Below are 20,262 nucleotides of genomic sequence, written 5' to 3' on the forward strand. Positions count from 1 at the left end.
ATGATAATATGTATACGCCCAGATAGAGAGGATTGTTCACTATGTGCAGAATAGGAGGTTCGAACTGCATTGGCTACCAGCAAACTCCACGAACTATAAACTCCCACGTGTGGCCCATGCTGTCTCTGTACATATTTCCCATTTGTATGCTGTTGCTATGCTGCTCAATTTCCATGATTTTGCTGTAGTATGCTTTGAGTATTCTGAACTAAGGAATTTCTACAACTGGAACTTTCGATATCGAATAACACAGTGCTTGATTATAACTTCTTACCAATTCAGTGTGCCCTACAATCTAAAACAGTCCCAAACTGAAAGACTCGAACTCTTCCTTCAATGCCAATTTTATCTTTAAGAGATTTCCCAAACCTGGTCTCTCACAAGCAAGAGAAATGTCACACTTGAGGGATTTCGTCCCCAAATGCCAAGAAATTTTCCAGAATGAATTCCAGAAACACAAATCCCAAGACACAATTTCCAAGATGTCTGAATTTGCATTTAATGCTTCCTTTTATTACCTCATTTGGGCTCAAATCCCAATGCACCAAGAATGTGGGATAATAGAAAGTTATAATAAAATAATACTAATAAACCTTATGTCTCCCATTTGAAAGGGAAATTTTAATTTTTCCCTTTAAAGTATAGTCCCCCGCATTTAAAAAAACATTAAAGTTAAATATTTAAATTTAACTTTAGTTCTTTTCATAAAATGCCGAAATTAATTAATAGCTCCATAAAATGGCGAACTTGCTCATGAAAGATGAACCCCAAGATTTGGCATAATAAAATGCATTAAAAAATTCACTGGCACTGTGCCCCTATTGGCTTACTATAAATAGCAAGTATCTAGAAATCCTATCAAAACACCTCCGATTGGCCTGAAACTGAAATTGCCTAGGCCAATTCCTTCACTGATCCCTGCAAAGTCCTGGTTAGCCCCTGAGACCATGACAAAACGGGCTAATGACTGTAGCGTCCTAAAATTGCGACACTTGCAATTTTGACTGCATTTGGGTCTTCATGATGGCGGCGCAACGTTGAACCTGAATGGAGACCCCGAAACCTGCTTGCGACATCAAAAACTGCATCTTTCTGCACCTTGGCCTGATCCTCCTTGCACCCTGCTGTCCCGGGAGGTGGGACCATGGCGCCCAACACCCTGGTCCCTAGCCCTATTTTGGGCCCGGTCTCTTGTTGGGCATCGGGTCTTTAAGTTTGCAATTTGGAAAATAATGTTCCTGGGTCGGCCTAAGGTCGGAAAAATCAGTCTCCTAACCCTAATTGACAAGTATTTAAACTACTTTTCCTCTCCTAGAAAGGGAGGAAGGAAGTAAGGAAGGGCAAGATGCGGAAGCGATATTCAAACATTCGAACATTCAAGCATTCAAGCATTCCTTCAAGCAATTGAGCGTTCTAAGTCTCCATTCAAGGCTAGGTGTTGCATTCAAGACAAGGATTCAACCATTGAAGAGGAGATTACTTACAACATACAACATACAACATCATTACACCTTCGCATGTTGCAGGTATGCGGCTGTAATTGAAGATCTGGAATCCTTGTGCAGAGACGAACAGATCCCCCTTCGTTTCGCGGATTTTTCGGAGGACCGTGTGCACTCCGGGCGCCATCGTCCCGTCAACTTTCGCTCAAATTTGCATGACAACATCGTCTCAACATTTTACTGCGATTTTAGGTCTGTAGCTTCATCCTGTGTCCCTATCTCCATCTACAAGCGAATCTTTCTTACTTTACATGCATTCCTAGTTCAATCATTCTATCTACATTCTTTACAAAAGAGGGTATCCTTGATGTCTTAACCCTTGAAACTCATTTAGAATCCAGTCTTGCATTGTGTGGGATTGGATCGTGTGGGTTTCAACCCCTCTTTTGAATGTAAAGTCTCTCCTAAGTGAAAACCGCCAACCCTAGTGACCTCCTTTCTCTCTCCTTGGAGTGGGGGAACGTCTAGGGTTCGATTTTCCGCTTTACAATGACAAATCGCCTCATGACTGCTAAAAAGGGGACATTACAATGCTTGTCTAAAATAGATTGGATCTGGACATTGTTGACCCCCTCTTTCTTAGGAGAGCGTGCATTAGTAATGAAAACCTTTGCTGCCCATGCCACTTTACCTTTACGAAAAACTTGTTCCATCCTCTTGACTGAAACATTCATAGGCCTTTACTAGATAGCCCATGTAGGATTACATTCTTTCCATTATGTTGGAAAGAAATCTCATGGTTTGATGGCTTTTCTCATTTTATCAATTGTATATGGCCACTAAACTCCGAACCCAACTTCCATATCCATGCGGATCACATAAAAATCATCCTTCAATTTGTATTCTCCCATTGTCAACTCCAATCAAGGTATCTTCCTAGTGCATGAAAGAATTGTTCCACTAGCTACCTTGACATCAAACCCTTCAATTGCTTCCGTGTTCAATCCAAGTTTCCTCATTACTTCCTCATCAACATAATTATAAGTAGCTCCACTTTCAATAATAATTGTTACCTTCTTGTGTCGCTGGGCTGAGTTGCGGGGATACCCTGGACTACCCAAAAAAATTAAAATAATTGTTACCTTCTGCCCTTTCAAGACTCATTTCCATTCATCTTCTCACAGCCATTTTTATAGCTAATCTTATAGCTAGGAATAATGAATTTTTAACTCTCATCACCCCTTCCGTATTGTGCCTTTTGCTGCCTACCTCTCTCTCTTTTGAGCCTACACTTTACCAGCCACCACCATTAAAAATTGGTATGATGCACCTTATGTTGTGCAATAAACACTCACAACCTGCAACTACCACGGCCAGATCTGTTAGTGACAAAAATTGTGCTGATATAGATAGGAATTCAGCCAAAGTTGACCTCACAGAAACAATAATCCCTTTTTCCTTGGTAACATAAATGATACCCCCCAAGGACTCTTAAAAGCTGTGGAGCTCCAAAGCCTGAACCAAGGGATCAGGGTCACTCAAATATAATCTAAGCAATGTCAAAGGCATCAAGGATGATCAACATGCTATAATCAACTGCCTAAACAAGTGGGAAGAAGGGATTGCTATCGTTAGGTACTGTTATTGAATTTTCTTAAATAGGGCTCAGACAATTGAAAGGATCCTTAGTGCATAGAAATTAAGGAGGGACTTGATGTGTGTTTTTAGGCACAATCAAACATAATAAAATACCAAAAGTATCTTATCCACTCTTGAGCAAAATCTTCCCAAATGCTAATTTATTTGATCAATTGGAAGACTCCAAGGTTTCTATTGTCGGGTCTTGACTTGTGGATAAGCACAATTGGCCGTTGTGATTGCTGTTACTTCAAGGGGCCTTACACGGAATACTTGAACGTTGAACGTTTGGATGTTGGTGGAACTTAGATTCTAACTACTTGGTTTGGAAAATAAAATAGCAAAAGAGATAGGGTTTGAGAAGTCTACGTTACTCCTAAGATTGCAAGAGACAATGAACGATTAGGTGAAATTCAACTAAGCTTCGCTTCGCCATCAACGAACAACTCTACAAAGCTAGTGCGATCTCCTAAGGTAGGCACGTCATGTTCAAATCACTATCAACAACAAAGACACCATCAAGGCAATGCATATCAAAGTGTGAATAGTAATTGAAGTTGAGTTCATTAATAATTCTAGTTGACCACACAAGGCAAACTTACAATTAGTAAATTGCTAGTGGTATGGATAAATGAATTTCACTACTAGTCATTCATAATTCCTTTCATTCAACTAAACAACAGGAAAGCAAATTGAGAAGTAGAGACCATGCAACTTGTTGAAATAACACATCAAATTTATGAAAAGTCCCCCTTAGTTTTTTTCAAATTTTCAACACAATAATTTCACCCATTAGCATTAGCAAGGTGAAATACTGAGAGCAATACATATTGGTGGTTAGACCAGCCACTTCCACTTTTCAGCGGGATAAAGAAATGTTGGAAATTAACAACTACTTGGCGGTATAACCAGCCAATTACAAATCCAAGAAAACTGAAATTGAATAAAGACAATCACTCAATCACTTATTCAGCGGGAGGACTGGAAATAACAAACTATCACTCAACCACTTATTCAGCGGGAGGATAGGAGTACAAAATGAAATAGAAATAGGCGGCGAAGCCAACCTCTTCCACTTATGCAATAGGCAATACAAGGAAGTATAATGCAGTATGAAAATGGACTATTTCAGTACTACTGAATACAGTCTTACAATAAGCAAACTCTGCAAGATACTGTCAGTAAATTAAAGCTCCAACCTCTAATGGATACAAGAAAGTACTCCAAGAAGCCACAAGCAAGAATATTGGAAAACACAAGCCAAAAATAACACTTTACCAAATCTGATATAGCATATCAGCATTACCAAAAATCAGACCAGCAGCATTGTGAAGCCCATATCTCCATCCAAATACCTCCGAATGAGCTCCAGCGAATTGCAGATGAAACTTGAGCTAGGTGTCCAAGGAGGGACAAGGAAAGACATCACCAAAGGGGTCTTAGCAAGGGCACACTCTCCAAAACAGAAAATCGAACTAGGGCAAACAATAGCAAGTGTTCGATTTGAAATATGAAATCAACCACTCCAGCAAAATCCACCAAAGTTTGAGCAAATGGGCACCAAGAGAATACAAAACTTTTGAATCCGTACCCACAAAATTCAAATGAAATCTCCAACCAGAATGTGCAGAAAAGCGTATCAGCTATAGGCTTTTTTCACCAATTTATCACACCAAACTTCATAAAATCCACTGGTAATCTTTGAATGAGATCACTTTGTCAAGTAGGAGTTATCCTTCAAACTCGAAATTGAAGATGAGCTAGGAGGGCATGCAACCTCAAAGACAAGACTTTGAAATCAATTCAGCAGCACTTCGTTATCAAACATTCATGGATACCAAAAACAAGAGCCCAACACTTTCATTTATAGACTTTGTGTTCCAAATTCAAATTCACATTCCATCCAAATGGACGCCAAATTCAAATGCACATTCACTTCACATTATTTTGAAATTACATTTCATTTCCCTTAATAATAAATCCACTTACGTATTTTCCCTCAACAATAAAATTGCCCAAACCTTATGATATAAAATAATACTTTATCACCTCAAGTCGTCCCCTTGAGTTATAACCAAAAATACGTAAGTCATACGCCTAGGCCAAGATGGGGCATTAAAAAATATTAAAAATACTTTTTCCATTTGTTGAACAACTGCCAAGGTGAGCTGAAGGCCCAAAAATACTAAAAACTGCACTACCAGAAATAGCCTTTGAACTGGACCATCGAAACCTGCCAATAATAACACTGCCAAAAATAGTACTTACTAAAAATAGCGTATTGCTAAAAATAGTAAGTTTGTCCAAATGCATTTTAACCAGATTCTGAGCAGCCGTCACAACTTACTAAAAATAGTAAGTTTGGAAAAGTCTTCGGATTTGTTTGCATGTCACACCATCGCGAGGCTCTTTGAAAACCCAGGAAAACCCAAAAAAATAAGTTGTCATCGCCCCCACTTATTAAAAATAGTATGTTCGGAAAAGTTCTCAGATTCAGTTGCATGTCACACCATCACGAAGCTCTTTGAAAACCGAGAAGGAATCCAGAATCATAACTATAAAATTCCAACATGCAAGCCACCAAAATTGCCAAAGCATCCTCCTAGAAAAAAGGAAACCCTAATTGCTGCCTCTGATTGACCAACGGGTCTCGGAATTGGCCAACAGTCCCCAAAACAAACTAGAGCGGAAATGGGGACATTACAATTCACCATAGCTTTAATGAAATCATATGCTCTTTACAACAAAGTCTAGGCAACAATCTTTGCCTTCTCTTAATCTTGCTTCTATTCTAATTTCTGACTTCTAATCTATCTATTCTTCAATTATTCTAACGTTAACCTACTATTATTAACCCTTTACAAATGAGTGATTTGAGCCTTTTATAGATAACTCTTTACAATGAATGTCTCAGATCAATGACCAAGATTACAAGATGGAAACCCTAATTAGGGTTTGTTACAACGAACTCCTTTTGGCCAATAAGATCATTACAGTGAATTGGACACATGTCCATTTTGATTTCTAACCAATGAGAGAATAGGTTAGGTACATAAAATAATATTGATAAGGCGCCATGTGTCACTTGCTACACCATGAGATGAATCAGGTTCATTGAACTTGGACTTGCTGATGTGGGACCTCTTGATTGGTGGAGTGGTGACTAGGATGCCACCTTAGCTTCTTCTAAAACTATTTCCATTCCTTGATCACTTTCACTCTACTTTACTCTAACCTGGAAATTCTACTTCTTGTGATGCATTCCCAACCTCAACCTTTGAATCTTGAAGTACTTCCTTCCTTAACTTTGTTTGATCTTGAACTTCTTTGCCTTGGACTTGAAACATGTTGTTTTGAAAAGAAGACTTTGATCCTTTGGAGACCATGTGATGTGTATCCTTTTCATGCATCTTTGAAGTATCCTCTATCATGTTGATGGCCTTGATGTTGAAATGTGAAGCATGTCTTTCCCTTGTTACGTTGAGCTAGACGTCAATGTGTGAATCTCCTTGTTGACTTGGCTTAAATGTGTTGATGTTGTGATACTCATTAAGTTTTCAATCTTCTTCTATGATGTCAGTTCTCCTTCTCCAAGTTGCCTTGTGTATCTTCCCTTGACATGTTCATGTACGAAGCTAGAAGTTAGAAGGTTTAAAGAATATTTTAAAGCTTAATTTCACTAATACTTCTAAGTTCTGACTTTCTTATAGGTGAATACAGATGCTTTCAAATTTACAAGATCAAAACTTAGAATCATTTATGTTAAATTCGGAAGATAGCATGATAGTGCATTCAATTTGTGTTTCAAAACCTGATTTTGTGATCTGATTACACTCAGAAAATCAGAAATATATCTCTTTTTACTTCTGAAAATTTGATAAGACTTTATATTCCAATTTCTGAGACAAATGTATCTTTAACCGACACTTGGAATGCAAGGTGATTTAGGCTTTGGTCTTTGACCAGCTTTTTGATTTCTTCCTCCACGAATTGATGTCTGAAATTCTTCCTTTCTAGCTATAAGGAATGGATCTGTGATTCTGATTGAGGGTGAACCTGTGTGTCTAAGGTCAGCGAACTTCTTCCTTCATGCAATGTCATCAACTTTAAACAATTTTCTTCTTTGCTGTGCAAATTTATTGCTGGGCGAACTTGTTGCTCTGCAGGTTTGTGATTTGCATTTGCATTTATGTCATTGAAAACAATCTTCTTTCTTTTACTTATACAACTTGGGGTTAGAAGTCGCACCCCTTCATTTTCCATGCAAGCGACTTGGCATCTTAATGTTTTTTATTAATGAAATAGCACTCATTTAACCTTCCTTAGGAAGCCGACTTAGCAAGTGGATTGAGCAATTTTTTCTAAGTTGAAATTTAAATCGCCTTATATGATTTTATTCAACTCCCAGCCGTCTAGGTTTGAACTACCTTCAAATTCGCTTTATCATTGTCCAACTCGCTTCCTTGGAGGTTAGATTGATGACAATCTATATCTTTAGAAGTTCGACCTTGATACTTAGGTATTTTCAACCTTCACCATTGCAACTTAAAAGTTTCATATTTGTAAGGAGCTAGTTTTAGTCTTGCTTTGTTTAGCGAATTCATCTCCATTATCTTCTACCAAACTTCATCTCATCCAACTTGCATCTTTCCAACTTCTTGGTTTTGACTTCTCAAATTTGCCTTACTTGACCCTCCAAGTGTAGACGTTCCATCTTGATTTTACTTGCTTGGATACTCCTTCCCACGAACTTAGGTTGGTGCGCAGCTTTCCTTCTTTCTTAGGAAGATCGACTTCCTATTGATAGAGGTTGACCTTCATATTGTTGAGAGTTAAGTTTATAAGTTTATCTTCTCATTATAGTGCTTGTGAATTCTGACCAACTTAAGTTGATTCGTAGGATGTTCTTTATTACCCCAAGTCGAAGTGTTTGAACTGGACGACTTTGTTTAATCAACCTTCTCATTTTGCAAAAGTTATACCTTAGTCATTTGAGAAGATGAAACCTTCTCCCATCGACCTTGTTTATGATCTCAAGTTAATTGATTCCTTGTCACCCTTTTAGGAATTTCACCTTCAAATTGATTCGCATATTATCAAGGGTTGAAATTGATTAATTAGACTTTCCAACTTAAGTTGGTGTGCAAGAGGTTCGATACTTGTTGAGGTCGAAATGCTCTTATTATGCTCTTCATCGTTTTTCTTTGCCAACTTAGATGGATTCGCAGCCTCTTTCTCATCATTGAAGGTTGACATTTACTTAAGTAATTTAACTTTCCTATCAACCTAACTTGATGCGCAGGGTCTTAGACAGAGAATTTTTTTGTCTTCCTACCAACCTAAGTTGATGCGCAGGTTCCCACACTAGAAAATTTTTACTCATCATCAACTTGAGTCAATCCACAGGGTCTCCTCTAAAACTTCTTATCAACCTAAGTTGATCCTTGCAACATATTGGCATTATTGACAACCTCTAACCTCAAGCAATTTTGCAACATGACCTCAACCTGACATCTCTTACTCATTAGCAAAGGTTAACGACTAAAGAAACTAAGAAAACTAAGACACCTAATCTAAGCAAAAAGTGGGGGTCCCCATTTGCAATGGGGCGATGTGTGAAAACGTCACAACAGGACTGTTCAATGACCAACCAACACTTTAGGCTATATCCAATGCCCTAAAAGCCATCAAGTTTGATTGTACAAACTCTTTTTAACAATGGAACATGCAGCGAGGAGGCCAGGGAGGTGGACCCATGGAATGGGTGTTGAACAATGAAAATAGGACACCTGCTGGTCCACATTGTGTAAGAAAACACTTCTTCCTCACCTGAAACAACACATGAAGATTCCAGGAATATTGTTGATCATATGTTTTTGCTTACTGTGCCATCTATTTATGTCTGAATTTAGTTCTCACAGGAAGATATTTCTGGTCAAACTGTTTGCATGTATGTAGTTGAGTCTTGGTACTCTCTGTTGTCTTTATGTTGTTTCCTTTGGACCTTTATTAGTTGTTTTCTAATCATCCCACAAATACATTATGTGTTGTTTATGGAATTTTGTAATCTACTCTTTAGTCAATAAAATCTTGGCAAGTATGGTTTGTTATACAAAGGTCATACTTGTGTTCTACTTGTCACAAATTAAGATCCGATCACATAGTTTTTTTCTTCTTTAAAAATAAGAACTAGTTACATCAAGCACAAGCTCAAACATCAAGATTTATTGATAATTGCATCCCATAGCTTTATGCTGCCTTTTCATTTGGGCTCCCATTCATAAAATAAGTGACATGAGACGATTATAACTGCAGCGGTGGCTATCATGGAGAGTCATAGAACATGGTTTTTGATACAAGAGTGAGGTTATTTTTTAAAATGATAAACTTTAATTAATGTTTGGATTGGTATTTTTAATGTATCAGGTGCAAGTTTTCATAGATGTGGGATCAAGCTATATCAAAGTAGAAGATGATGGTTAGTCATCCGTTGTCTACCATGTTTGAATATTATTTTTGTTGAGCATGATAATGCTAACTGAATCTTACTCCTTTAAGTGATGCCTCTTCAGCATTTTCTTTTTGCTGATTGGAATGCTTTGCTTTCATAGGATGTGGCATTAGAAGAGATGATTTGACACTCCTTGGTGAACGACATGGTACATTTCTTGCTAGAGGATAATTCATGCCTTTGATTCATCAATAATTAGTACAAGTTGTTCATTCTTGAAAAAAATAAAAAAAATACGAATGTTGTTTTTCTTTCAAATGCTTCTGTAACTTATGTGATAGTGTTGATATATCAGCTCTGAAATGTCATAGTGAATAGTGGATTGATATTTTATTGTGTTTATGGTTAATGATAAAAAATAAGAAAGAAGTATTTTATTTTACATGTATTTTCTATGTTATTCCAAGTTGAACTTCATAGATGATGAGATAAAACCTTGTAAACAATAAAATTTCATCTTTACAAGGCAAGAGAATTTGATCCATTTTACCTATTTTTTAAAATTATATAATTGTTAGTTTCAATGTTGATACACAATAGAGATGATTGACAATAGAAGAAAAGAAGCGTTCCACGGAGTTTCCTGAGAGGGGGATAGGGGAACCAAGTGCCTAAGTTTGGGGATTGTGGGGGGCGGAGGGTGGGGAAGGGGGTGAGGGAGAGGGTCGCTGTTATACATATAGTACTTGAAAAAATAGTTATAAAAAGATGCATAAGAATTGCAATTTTGAATTTTCAAATGAAACTTTGGCCAATTAGTAAAATACTAAATACTAAAATACTAAAATACTTGAATACTACTAAAATTTAAAGTGAACATTCAACATTAACAATTTAATGTTGCAGTTTGAACAACGAAAATGTCAAATTCAAAATTTATATTATTTTCAAGATTTCATAAAGATGATTACAATGAGTACAATGATTTCAAAATAACAAAATGTAGTGAAGGTAGGCCTCTAATAATCCCCAAACTCCTCATCACTATAATTGCTGGACTCCACATGGTCAAGCTCTGCCAAACTAATACCAACCAGCCCTGCCTCTGTAACTGGGACATCTTCCTCAATCAGTGTTGGCTTCTTTGGCTCTACATCTCACCATGTTGCTGGACTCTCTTTGTACACAAATGTCTTGTGGTCAATGTGACGCAAAGCACTATGTACAACCACAAGCTTCTGTGCTCTCCTATGGGTAAGTCTATTCCTTGTAAGAGAGTGAATGAAGCTATAATTAGACTAGTTCTTCTTAGTAGTTGAAGAAGTAGAAACCTGAGATACGGATCGAATGGTTAGAGTGGTAGTCAAAGAAATCAGTCCATGGAAATTCCACCACAAAATTGGGTCTTCTTGTGCTATAGTTGCCACATACATCTTGGCCACCTCAAAAAAACCCCTACGAGTGGCAAATTTTGCCCACTCAGTACAAATGATGCTAGCCTGTACAGGATCATACATCTTCTCAATGGCCCTAAACAACCCTGCCTTCACCTTAGTATCTTGTATTGGTGTAACTCTACCAAGTATATGCTTGTACTGGATGGGGTTCAATGCATAGGCAACCATGTGCAAGGTAATGTTGAGCGTCTCCCATTTTTGATGAATGATTGGCCGAATGTGCTCATTGTAGAATGCTAATGTGGGGTCCTCTTGGATAGTAGTCGTCATTTGGTGAAGCATAGAATCAATGCACTTATACACCTCTCCAAGGCTAGATGCATCAACATCCCCATATCTAATGACCTTGGCAACTGGAGGAATGATGGAGACTATATATTTTGCATCATTCCAAAAAGCATCACTCTTCAATGTATCCTTCAACCTCCTTCACTGCTTTGTCTTGAACTCGGCCCACCAATTCCATTTTGGTGTCATAACCATTAGTTGCACTTGCAATGACGCTTGCAACTCAATCATTCTTTCCAAGAGAATGAAATATGATGCATAGCTAGTCTCTGTAGGTTTCATGAACTCCTTAGAGAAGCTCCTAAAGAGTGCAAGTGAAGTGTGGCAGTTGCAGATAAACATCTACACATCTCTAACAATATTGACCTTCCATTCACTCAATCTTTCCCATCTCCTTCAACACATTATTCATGGCATGCACACAAGGAGTCTACCAAATATGTCTATAAGATGCCTCAACTAATTTCCTTGCAGCCTTGCACACATGGGCTACATTTGTCACTACTTGGACCGCATTTTGTCGCCAACCATCCTTTAGGATCTGAAGCTGAAATTCAGCATCTTTGCGATGCCCTAAACAATCAACCACCTTAACAAAATATGGGCCCTCTGTACATTTAACCATTATATTGGTGAGTGGACGATGCGTAATGTCCATGCACCCCTCCACGACTATACTGCCTCCACTTTTAACACTGTCTCCATGAGTACATTTATCTTGGAATAGTTCTTATCTAAGATCGTGGTCCTCAATTTTGTCTCCCCTAGCGGTACATATGATGGTCTTCCCCTTTCTACAATTGCCATCATCTCCTTGTAATAAGGAGATCGAGCCACAATGGAATGCCATTGGCAAAGAAGAATTTCCCAATGGCATCATCTATATCATCCTTCAGTTGCTGAGTCAAAATATTTGGGCTTACTAAGTACTCTTTGAGTTTGAGTATGCGATCTATGTATGAAACTCATAATTTTTTTGAAAAAAGTCGTAGAATCCTACCTTGTGCTTGAAAAATCTTTCCAACTTGTTTTAGAATCCCTCTTGTACTTGCAATACTTCAGTCACACTCTTTCACTCTACTCACTCTCTTGGTCTTCTTCAACCTAGCAATTAAAATGAGATTGTGAGTAAAATGAGAAAAAATGAGTGTTTTATAGAGTTTAGGAGGTAGGGTGAAGGCGTAGTGGGTGGACATTGGCCATTAGGGTTTGGCCTTGAGCTTTGGGATCGAGGTAAAAATTAGAATTTTTATTTTTCCTTACTTTTTGGCCACCCCAGCATGGGGGACCTCTACGTGTCCTCGGGATGTCCCAACGTCTTGATGGTGTCCTCGACATCCTGACGACGATAGTGGTTTGATGGGGGGGGGGGCATCTTCTCGTGATGTCCTTGTCCTCGAAATAGAAGGAATTTGGGGGTGATGCGTCCTTGTGGTTCACTGAAGAAAAGTGTAGTTAGTAATGAATGGTGTTGAGTGAAACCCTTGGTACCTTCATGAACCTGCTATAACTACAATTAGAACATCTCTATATTCATCTTTTACAATTGTTTTTCATTTGTTGAATGTGGGGTATGTGCTACTAGGTACTGCATATATCCATGACACCCCTTGTGTACAGGTCTTGGTCTAATTGGGTATGGCCCCAAACTGTGGGTCCTGCCTAGGTACATTTGGGGCCCACACTCTAGGGATGTACATTGGATGTATTGAAGCCATGCCTACACCCCAATATATATATATTTTTAATGGAAAAAATTAAAATAAAATTAAAAATCCTAAACCTTTTAGACTAATGTGATGATGAATTGACTTTCCATGTGCAATTGCACATTTGCCCATGAGTATTGCTATATGTATGGGTAAAAGAAAATTGGTGAGCTCCTATATCTTAATCTAGCAGGAGCTTAGTGTGTTGCCTTAGAAAAGAAGTCATTGATGACACGAAACCTGTTACAAAAACTTTTAAAAAATTATACTTTAGTTGCCTTTTTGATTTATCTTGCTTGGGACAAGTAAAGTCATGACTATTTAATAATTTAATAATTTAATAATTCACTCAAGTTTCAAAAGCATCAAAATGAGATAAATAGGAATTTTTGACCATATCATAATGTTTTTTAGGACTTAGGATGATGAATTGTAGCAACTTGGTGTCAATCTAAAAATAGTTTGCTTCTCTAAAAAGTGTAGAGAGCTTCCAAAAGGATGGAATCGCATTCTCAAAGCATCATGATGTTGTAATGGAGGGGAAATAGTGTTCACAAACTTAAGCGTGCAAACTAGGAACTAGACCTATTTCCCAAATGGTTTTACATTTAAGGAGAGGGTGAATCTACTTGGCCCAATCACAAATCTGATTGAAAAGGACTGGGCACAAGAGTGATTCGGGTTTCCTTCTTTGAGTTGAAAATGAACTATGGAAAGGTGTAAATTGAATGCAAGATCTAGGGCTAAAGGTGTAAAATTGACATAAATCAAAATGAAAAGGTAGTTTCAGATTTGATATGCAGACATGAATTCGGATCTGGAATAAGGAAGTTGAGAAGAACCTGTGTTTGAAATCTGGGCCTGAAAGTGTAGGACAAGGATGCTCCAAGCAACCTTGTCCTTGGAATGTTGGGTGGACAACAAATATCTTTTCGGGACTAGAATGTAGTCCAGAGTGATCTCCTAAATATTTTCTGGAAATTCATCGAACATAGGTGTGTGGGGCAACCTTGTCCTCCACTTTTTCCCTCTACAAAAGTTGGACCTGATTGTCTTTATCTGCTTTGCGTAATTCTGCAATCGCTTCTTTAGAACTTGTCGCTTGCACACAAGAAGAGAAGGGTTTGGAATTAAACGTATAATTGAATTGAATTGAATTGAAATGTAAAGCCTGCCTTTAAAAGGTCAGAGGCTAGATCTTGAATTGAAATGCTGAAATTGGAACGTGATACCTTGAAGAATCTTGCCTTGAAGTCTTCATGCAAAGGTTGATGTTGTCATGTAGAAATGTAGGAAGTCTTCATAATATCTTGGATGCCGTCTTGAATGCTTGGAATCTGAATATTTGACCTCTCCTTCATTGCCTTGATAATACTTGATTTCTTGCTCACTTGAATTTAATCTTGCTCTTGAGAAATCGAATTGGAAACTTATGGAGAGATGTCTTAAATTAGGGGGGTAAGGCTTGCTTATATACCTCACCTCATGAAATGTGTTTGAAATTTTGAAGCAAGCTGACATGGGAAGGGAATTCCTACCCATGTTATCCGATCGTTGGAGGGTCCAAAATTGCTCCCCGTTAAGTGGGACAAGGGTGCCTGGGCATCCTTGTCTAGCCTATTAGGGCTGAACTCAGGACCATGAAGCTACATGCTAGGTGAAAATTCAGATTTGAAGCCAATGTGAGTAGAATCAAAACATGGCTAAAGTATGAAAGGCCAGAACGCTATAGTGAGGCCTAAGTGAGGATGAAATTGTATAGGGATACAATTTACAACACTACAAATGTTTACCGAGATCATTTGAACTCATTGCTGTGAACAAAACTATGGTTTGTTCAATCTTGTGCTCTCTAAGAAAGTTGGAGTTCTACCTTGTACACCAATTAGCCTATGGGAGAACTCGAAAAATAGGCCCTTTTTCTCTCAAATTGATTATGGTTGAGAAGGGGACATTACATAGATGATGGGGGTTACTTTAGTAATCATGTTTCATAGTTGTATATTTTTGGAAGTTTGAAGTTGGACTGCTTGTTCTACACATCTAGTTCTTTATTTATAAGCCTTGTGCAAGTTCCAATGATTGTGTCCTTGGCTGGGGATGAAATCTAGATGTTAGCTATATGTCTTTTCAATTCTTTGGTATGCATAAAATCCATACCATTACCATGTGTTGCCTTTACATTATCTAATTTTGATTCAAAATGTTTTTGATGCTTTTCTTTTCTTTCATATGCTATATGTTCTTTCTTGACTTGTTAGATGCTTGATTTTGTATGATTTTAGCAGTTAGCATGGTTCTACTAGTGACTAAAAGTAGAATGGACTAGTCTTTGTAAATGCCTTCTGTTGGTTCCTGAAATCATGGCTTACACATCTAGAGGGATCAATCCACATTAAGGCCAAATATATGTTGTTCCTGAAAGTGGATAATCCAACTCATCAACAATATGTGAGTGATGATAGGCTAACTGCTGAGAGTTGATGAAATTTCCTTCACTTCTGGCTCAATTGAACCCAAGAGGGTGTTCTCAGAGGCAACCTTTAACAAGATTTAATTACAATATCTAGATATAAGCCAAATGTAGTAGTTGTTGTCATAGAGGATTGCACCTGTAATGCTAAGTTCGAAAACAAGCAATCCTATGAAACATGGAAACACCTTTCAGCCTGTGGGTTGCTCAAAGTGAAGGTGAATCTCCAGAGATCGGGCCGGCTTCCTGCTTGGTGAATCTCTTGTAAATACTATTGATAAGAAAAGGGATAGAAAGCTTGCATGTAATGAAAATCTATTCTAATGAAGGTGATGCACCAAATATCTTATCTGAGATCTGCAACTTGCTTAACTCACAAAACCTTCAACATATAACCTTGATTCCTTCACAACTCAACTGAACATGTAGATACATAAATATTTCCTAGAAAAGGATGAATTTAATGCATGCATGAAGGAAAACAACGAGTTTTCACAACTTCAAGCAATTAAAATCAACTAACACAAACTAGAACTTGCAACTAACACGTATCTCCTTGCACCACAAATTGACTGAATGAGATAAATTAGAGGATAAAACCACAAGAAATTATCAAATCATTCACTCATTAGATAATACAAGAAGTGCCAAGAAGGAAATCTGCTGCTATATTATTGAAAAATAAAAGAGTGCTGCTGTTACAAAAACTCAAATACTGCTGAGCTACAATGCTTTTTTGCAAAAATGTGTACGCAAAAAAGAAAGAACCAGAGGAAAAAAAGGAGAGAAGGAATATATAGAAATCATGATGAATTCCCTTCGAAACCCTAAAAAGACTGCATGAGAAAAGCCTTGGGCGAATCTGCCTCAAAATGGCATAAAAACTCATGCATAATACTGTAAAATAATAATCTTTGCTGCTCAAAAGGACTGCCACTGATCCTGCATGAAGAGAAACCCTCATTACTGAATATGGAATTGGCAGTCTCACCCTGAGTAGCTTCATTGAAAAAACGAACCTCCTGTTTAAAAATCTGCATGTCTAAATGCGAAAAATAGCTATCCCCATGTGAAAGTTGCATGATGAACTGAACTGTAATTGTATGGAAAAGAAATCCCACTGAAAAAAATCTTATGCATTCCCTGGCAACTGCTCTCCGTGTTGAAACTTCTGTTAAAAATGATTGAAAAAATGCATCTTTATGTTTCACTAGCTTTCCAACGGTATGTAACACTTGCATGTTTAGACAATCAATAAACATTTGCGTTAATCTTTTATGCAAAAATTCATCTCCTTGCTTGGCGGGCTTTTCACCGTTCAAACAACCAGTTCTAAGTCCACCGTGCAATTTTTATTATTGCCAGCCATTAGATCGCCTGCGTGAACCATGGCCGCTTGCATTAACTTTTTGTTTACTTTCTAGCGGGCCCCACCGTTTGCTTTTATCTCTGCTTGTTTGCTTTCTTCATCTTGGGCCCAGGGGAATGAGCGATGATAATAAACTTTGAACCATTGAACCATTTTGAAGCGATGAACTTTGAACCATTGAACCACTTTGAACCGTTGAAAGTTCAAGTTCAAAGTTGACTTAAAAAATATATACATCCGCTCGTCTGTAGCCTTTTGCCATGTGTTAGCCTCTGATTTGCTCACAAGTCCACTTTGTCTGCCATCTGGACATGCCACCTGTCTTGTCGCCAAGTCGCAACGATAACTTGGTGTGCAAATTTCCATTGCGCGTTAGCGACCACTGTCGGATCCTCCGGAATTGCACGATCTCTAGCCTCTCTGAGCATTTTCCCTTATGCCACAGTGTCACCGCTTTTGGATCCAATTGGGCGCCACCTTAACCACCACGTCATCAGTTGCTATGTCGCAGGGGATAATCATCGAGCATCTTCATCATGTGATATAGCGACGGCCGTCGATATGTCCCAAACTGCTCGATCTTTAGCACCTTAGCCGCTCACCTTTTCCGCACGTGCTTTGTCGCCAAGTCGCGGAGGTAACTGGTGAGCTTCTTTCTATAGCGGTATAGCGATATCCCTTAGATCTTTCGGACTACCGTTGATCTTTCCTTAATTTGCTCCACCTTTAACCTTGGCTGATTTTTCTTTCTTGTGCCGCGTGTCAAGATGTGTCACCCTCTGATTGGCTCATGAGATCCGCCTAGGCACCACTTGTCTGCCGGGCCTGCCACGCGTCTTGCTCTGTCGAATATCCTTCTTTCGGCCAAACTACTCTCTCGGCGAGCCATTTACCAGTCTCATTGAACCTACAGTTTCATCGATATTATTATGTCAATGAAACTGAGCCTTCGGTGAAACTTTTTCAGGACTGATTGCGGCCAAGGTCTGTTTGATGTCGCCCATCCGTGCCATGTCACCAGCCACTGGACCGCCACCTCAACTTTGGTCTTATACTTTCTGTTCCGCCACGTCATCAATCGCCAAGTCGCGGCGATAACCCGGTGTGCATCTTTCATTTGTGCCTTAGCGACAGCCGTTAGATCTCTGCGATCATCGTCGATCTTTCTTCAACTTGCTCGCTCTTTAGTCTCCTCCTGCCAACCAGTCACAAAATTAGGACGCCTTGAGATGTGCGCGCACGGGGTCCAGCAGGCCACGAGCTTCTTCTTGCCAAAAGCCCGTAAGCTTTGACACTATAGTTATATGTGAGTTTATATTTAAATGTGATAAACTCCCTCCGCGCGGCTGATGTGGGATAAAAGGTCCTCCTGCCTGGCGACTGAAACCGCTTTGAAACTCTAAGGCCTTTTAAAACCCTCTTTGGCGCCCAAGTAAAAACTTTACACAGGCCGATTGCATTTTGCTCTGAGTTTCTTTTGGCCTTAAGATTTTAATAGCCACGCCATTTCATCTGCAATGGAGCATAGATGTCTTTGTGATCTACAACATGCTGAGCTCAACCTCTTCGGGAGCCCATTTTAACCCACACGTTGTCTTACTTTCTTGTATTTGCACATGAAGCAAACAAGTTAGAGAAATAAAAAGGTGTATTTCTGATTTCTTGCTCATGATTTGGACCTTTTCAAAATGAATGCAAGGCTTCATTAGGGCACCAAATTTGGCATGTGCAAAATTTTGGTAATATTTTTGGCGACCTCTCAGCGGTGTTTGCCTGCTAAACAGTAGAATCCAGTAGCCTAGCATATCCATTGGGCATTGAGTCAATTTTGCCTTCCTCAAAAATCTGGAACTGCATCTCAGCATTCTAAACAAAATTGAAAAGGAAACTACAAAGGCTCTGCATATAGCTAAGCCTGCACACTGTGCAATTTGCACTTCAGGAAAATAGAAACAAAAACAGACTGAAAAAAATCAACTGCGATGTGCTTGGAAGCACTTAATTCAATTAAAACTACTATAGCTCTGCTTATAGTTGAGCTTGACAAACTGCTGAAAAGAAAGAACTGCAACTATTTTACTATGTACATATGCAAACTGTTAGTACTCAATAGCATAGTTTGAGATGAATGCCATTGACAGGGATTGGCAACACCTCTCCATCCAACTTAGCAAGCTGGAATGCATTATTCTGTTTGCATTCTGTGATAACATACAGACCATCTTACATGGCATCAAACTTGGTATGTCTACCAGGTCTGTTCTTTAATTCATCCCATTTGAAAACAAGATCACCTTGATTAAATATGCGTGGTACAGGTTTTCTATCAAAGGTTCTCTTCATCTGAGCATGGTGAATTTCTAATTTTCTGTATGCTTCCCTGTGAGTTTCTTCTAACTCCATAAGCTGAGCAAGCCTAATCTGCATTGGCTGCTCTTCAAGTAACTCAAACTCTTTTACATAATTCAAAGTTGGCAATTCAACTGAAATAGGTAACCTGGCTTCTTTGCCATAAGTTAAAACATAAGGAGAGTTACCTGTTGATCTCTTTGGTGTAATTCTGTTAGCCCAAAGGGCTAACTTGAGCTTTTCATGCCAAGTTCTTTGATTCTCAACAATGGTCTTCTTAATGATGTTGATCAAGTTCATGTTAGTTGATTCAGCTTGTCCATTACCCTGAGGGTAATAATTGGACGAAGTATTCAAATATATATTATACTAAACCGACCAATCTGAAACTCTAAGACCAATGAAAGCTAAAGCATTATCAGAAATGATTGATTCTGGGTGACCAAACCTGGACACTAAATCTCGATGGAAATTCAAAACAAAAGTCTCATTAGCTTCTTTCAATGGAACTGCTTCTGTCCCCTTTGTGAAATAATGAGTTGCTGTAAGAATCCATTTGTGACTTGCACTTGAAGGTGGATTAATAGGTCCTATAAAATCAAGCCCCCACTTTGCAAAAGGCTGCTCTACTTCAATTGGTTGCAAAGGCAAGGCTGCTAGCCTTTGTTTGCCTGCAAACAATGAACATTTTTCACATTTCTTCATCCATGAGTGAGCATACTTAAACATTTCAGGCCAATAATAACTAGCTCTCATAATTTTCAGAGCTGTTGTTCTTGCTGCAAAGTGACCTCCTGCAGGCCCTTCATGAAATTCACTTAGAACTTTTTCAATTTGATTTGGCTCAATGCATCTTAATAGAACATCGTTATAATCTTTTTTGAACAAAATACCATGTATGAAAGCATAAGGAATGGCTTGTAGCTTGAAATACCTTCGTTTTGATCTGTCTAAGCCTTCCGGACAGTCACCAGTTTGTAAATAATGGGCAATCTGCTGATTCCAAGTAGTTGGTAAAGCTGGGGCAGCAGGCTGTTCTTCATTATTAAGCACTGTTTCAACTTGTTGCTCCACTTCTTTACTATT

At 38.5% G+C, this 20,262-nt stretch overlaps 1 protein-coding gene across 3 annotated transcripts in view; it reads left to right on the top strand.

The window, feature by feature from the left end:
* Positions 1–20,262, top strand: part of LOC131059993 (uncharacterized) — a 257,233-nt gene that overhangs the window by 64,485 nt on the left and 172,486 nt on the right. For all 3 annotated transcript variants that reach the window (XM_059210074.1, XM_059210075.1, XM_059210076.1), the window contains exons 3-4: positions 9,507–9,558; positions 9,692–9,739. In XM_059210074.1, coding sequence (XP_059066057.1) covers positions 9,507–9,558; positions 9,692–9,739 — 100 coding nt within the window. The remainder of the gene's footprint in view (positions 1–9,506; positions 9,559–9,691; positions 9,740–20,262) is intronic.

The sequence above is a fragment of the Cryptomeria japonica genome, chromosome 8 (genome assembly GCF_030272615.1).
Source record: "Cryptomeria japonica chromosome 8, Sugi_1.0, whole genome shotgun sequence".
In the NCBI taxonomy this organism is placed as follows: domain Eukaryota; kingdom Viridiplantae; phylum Streptophyta; class Pinopsida; order Cupressales; family Cupressaceae; genus Cryptomeria; species Cryptomeria japonica.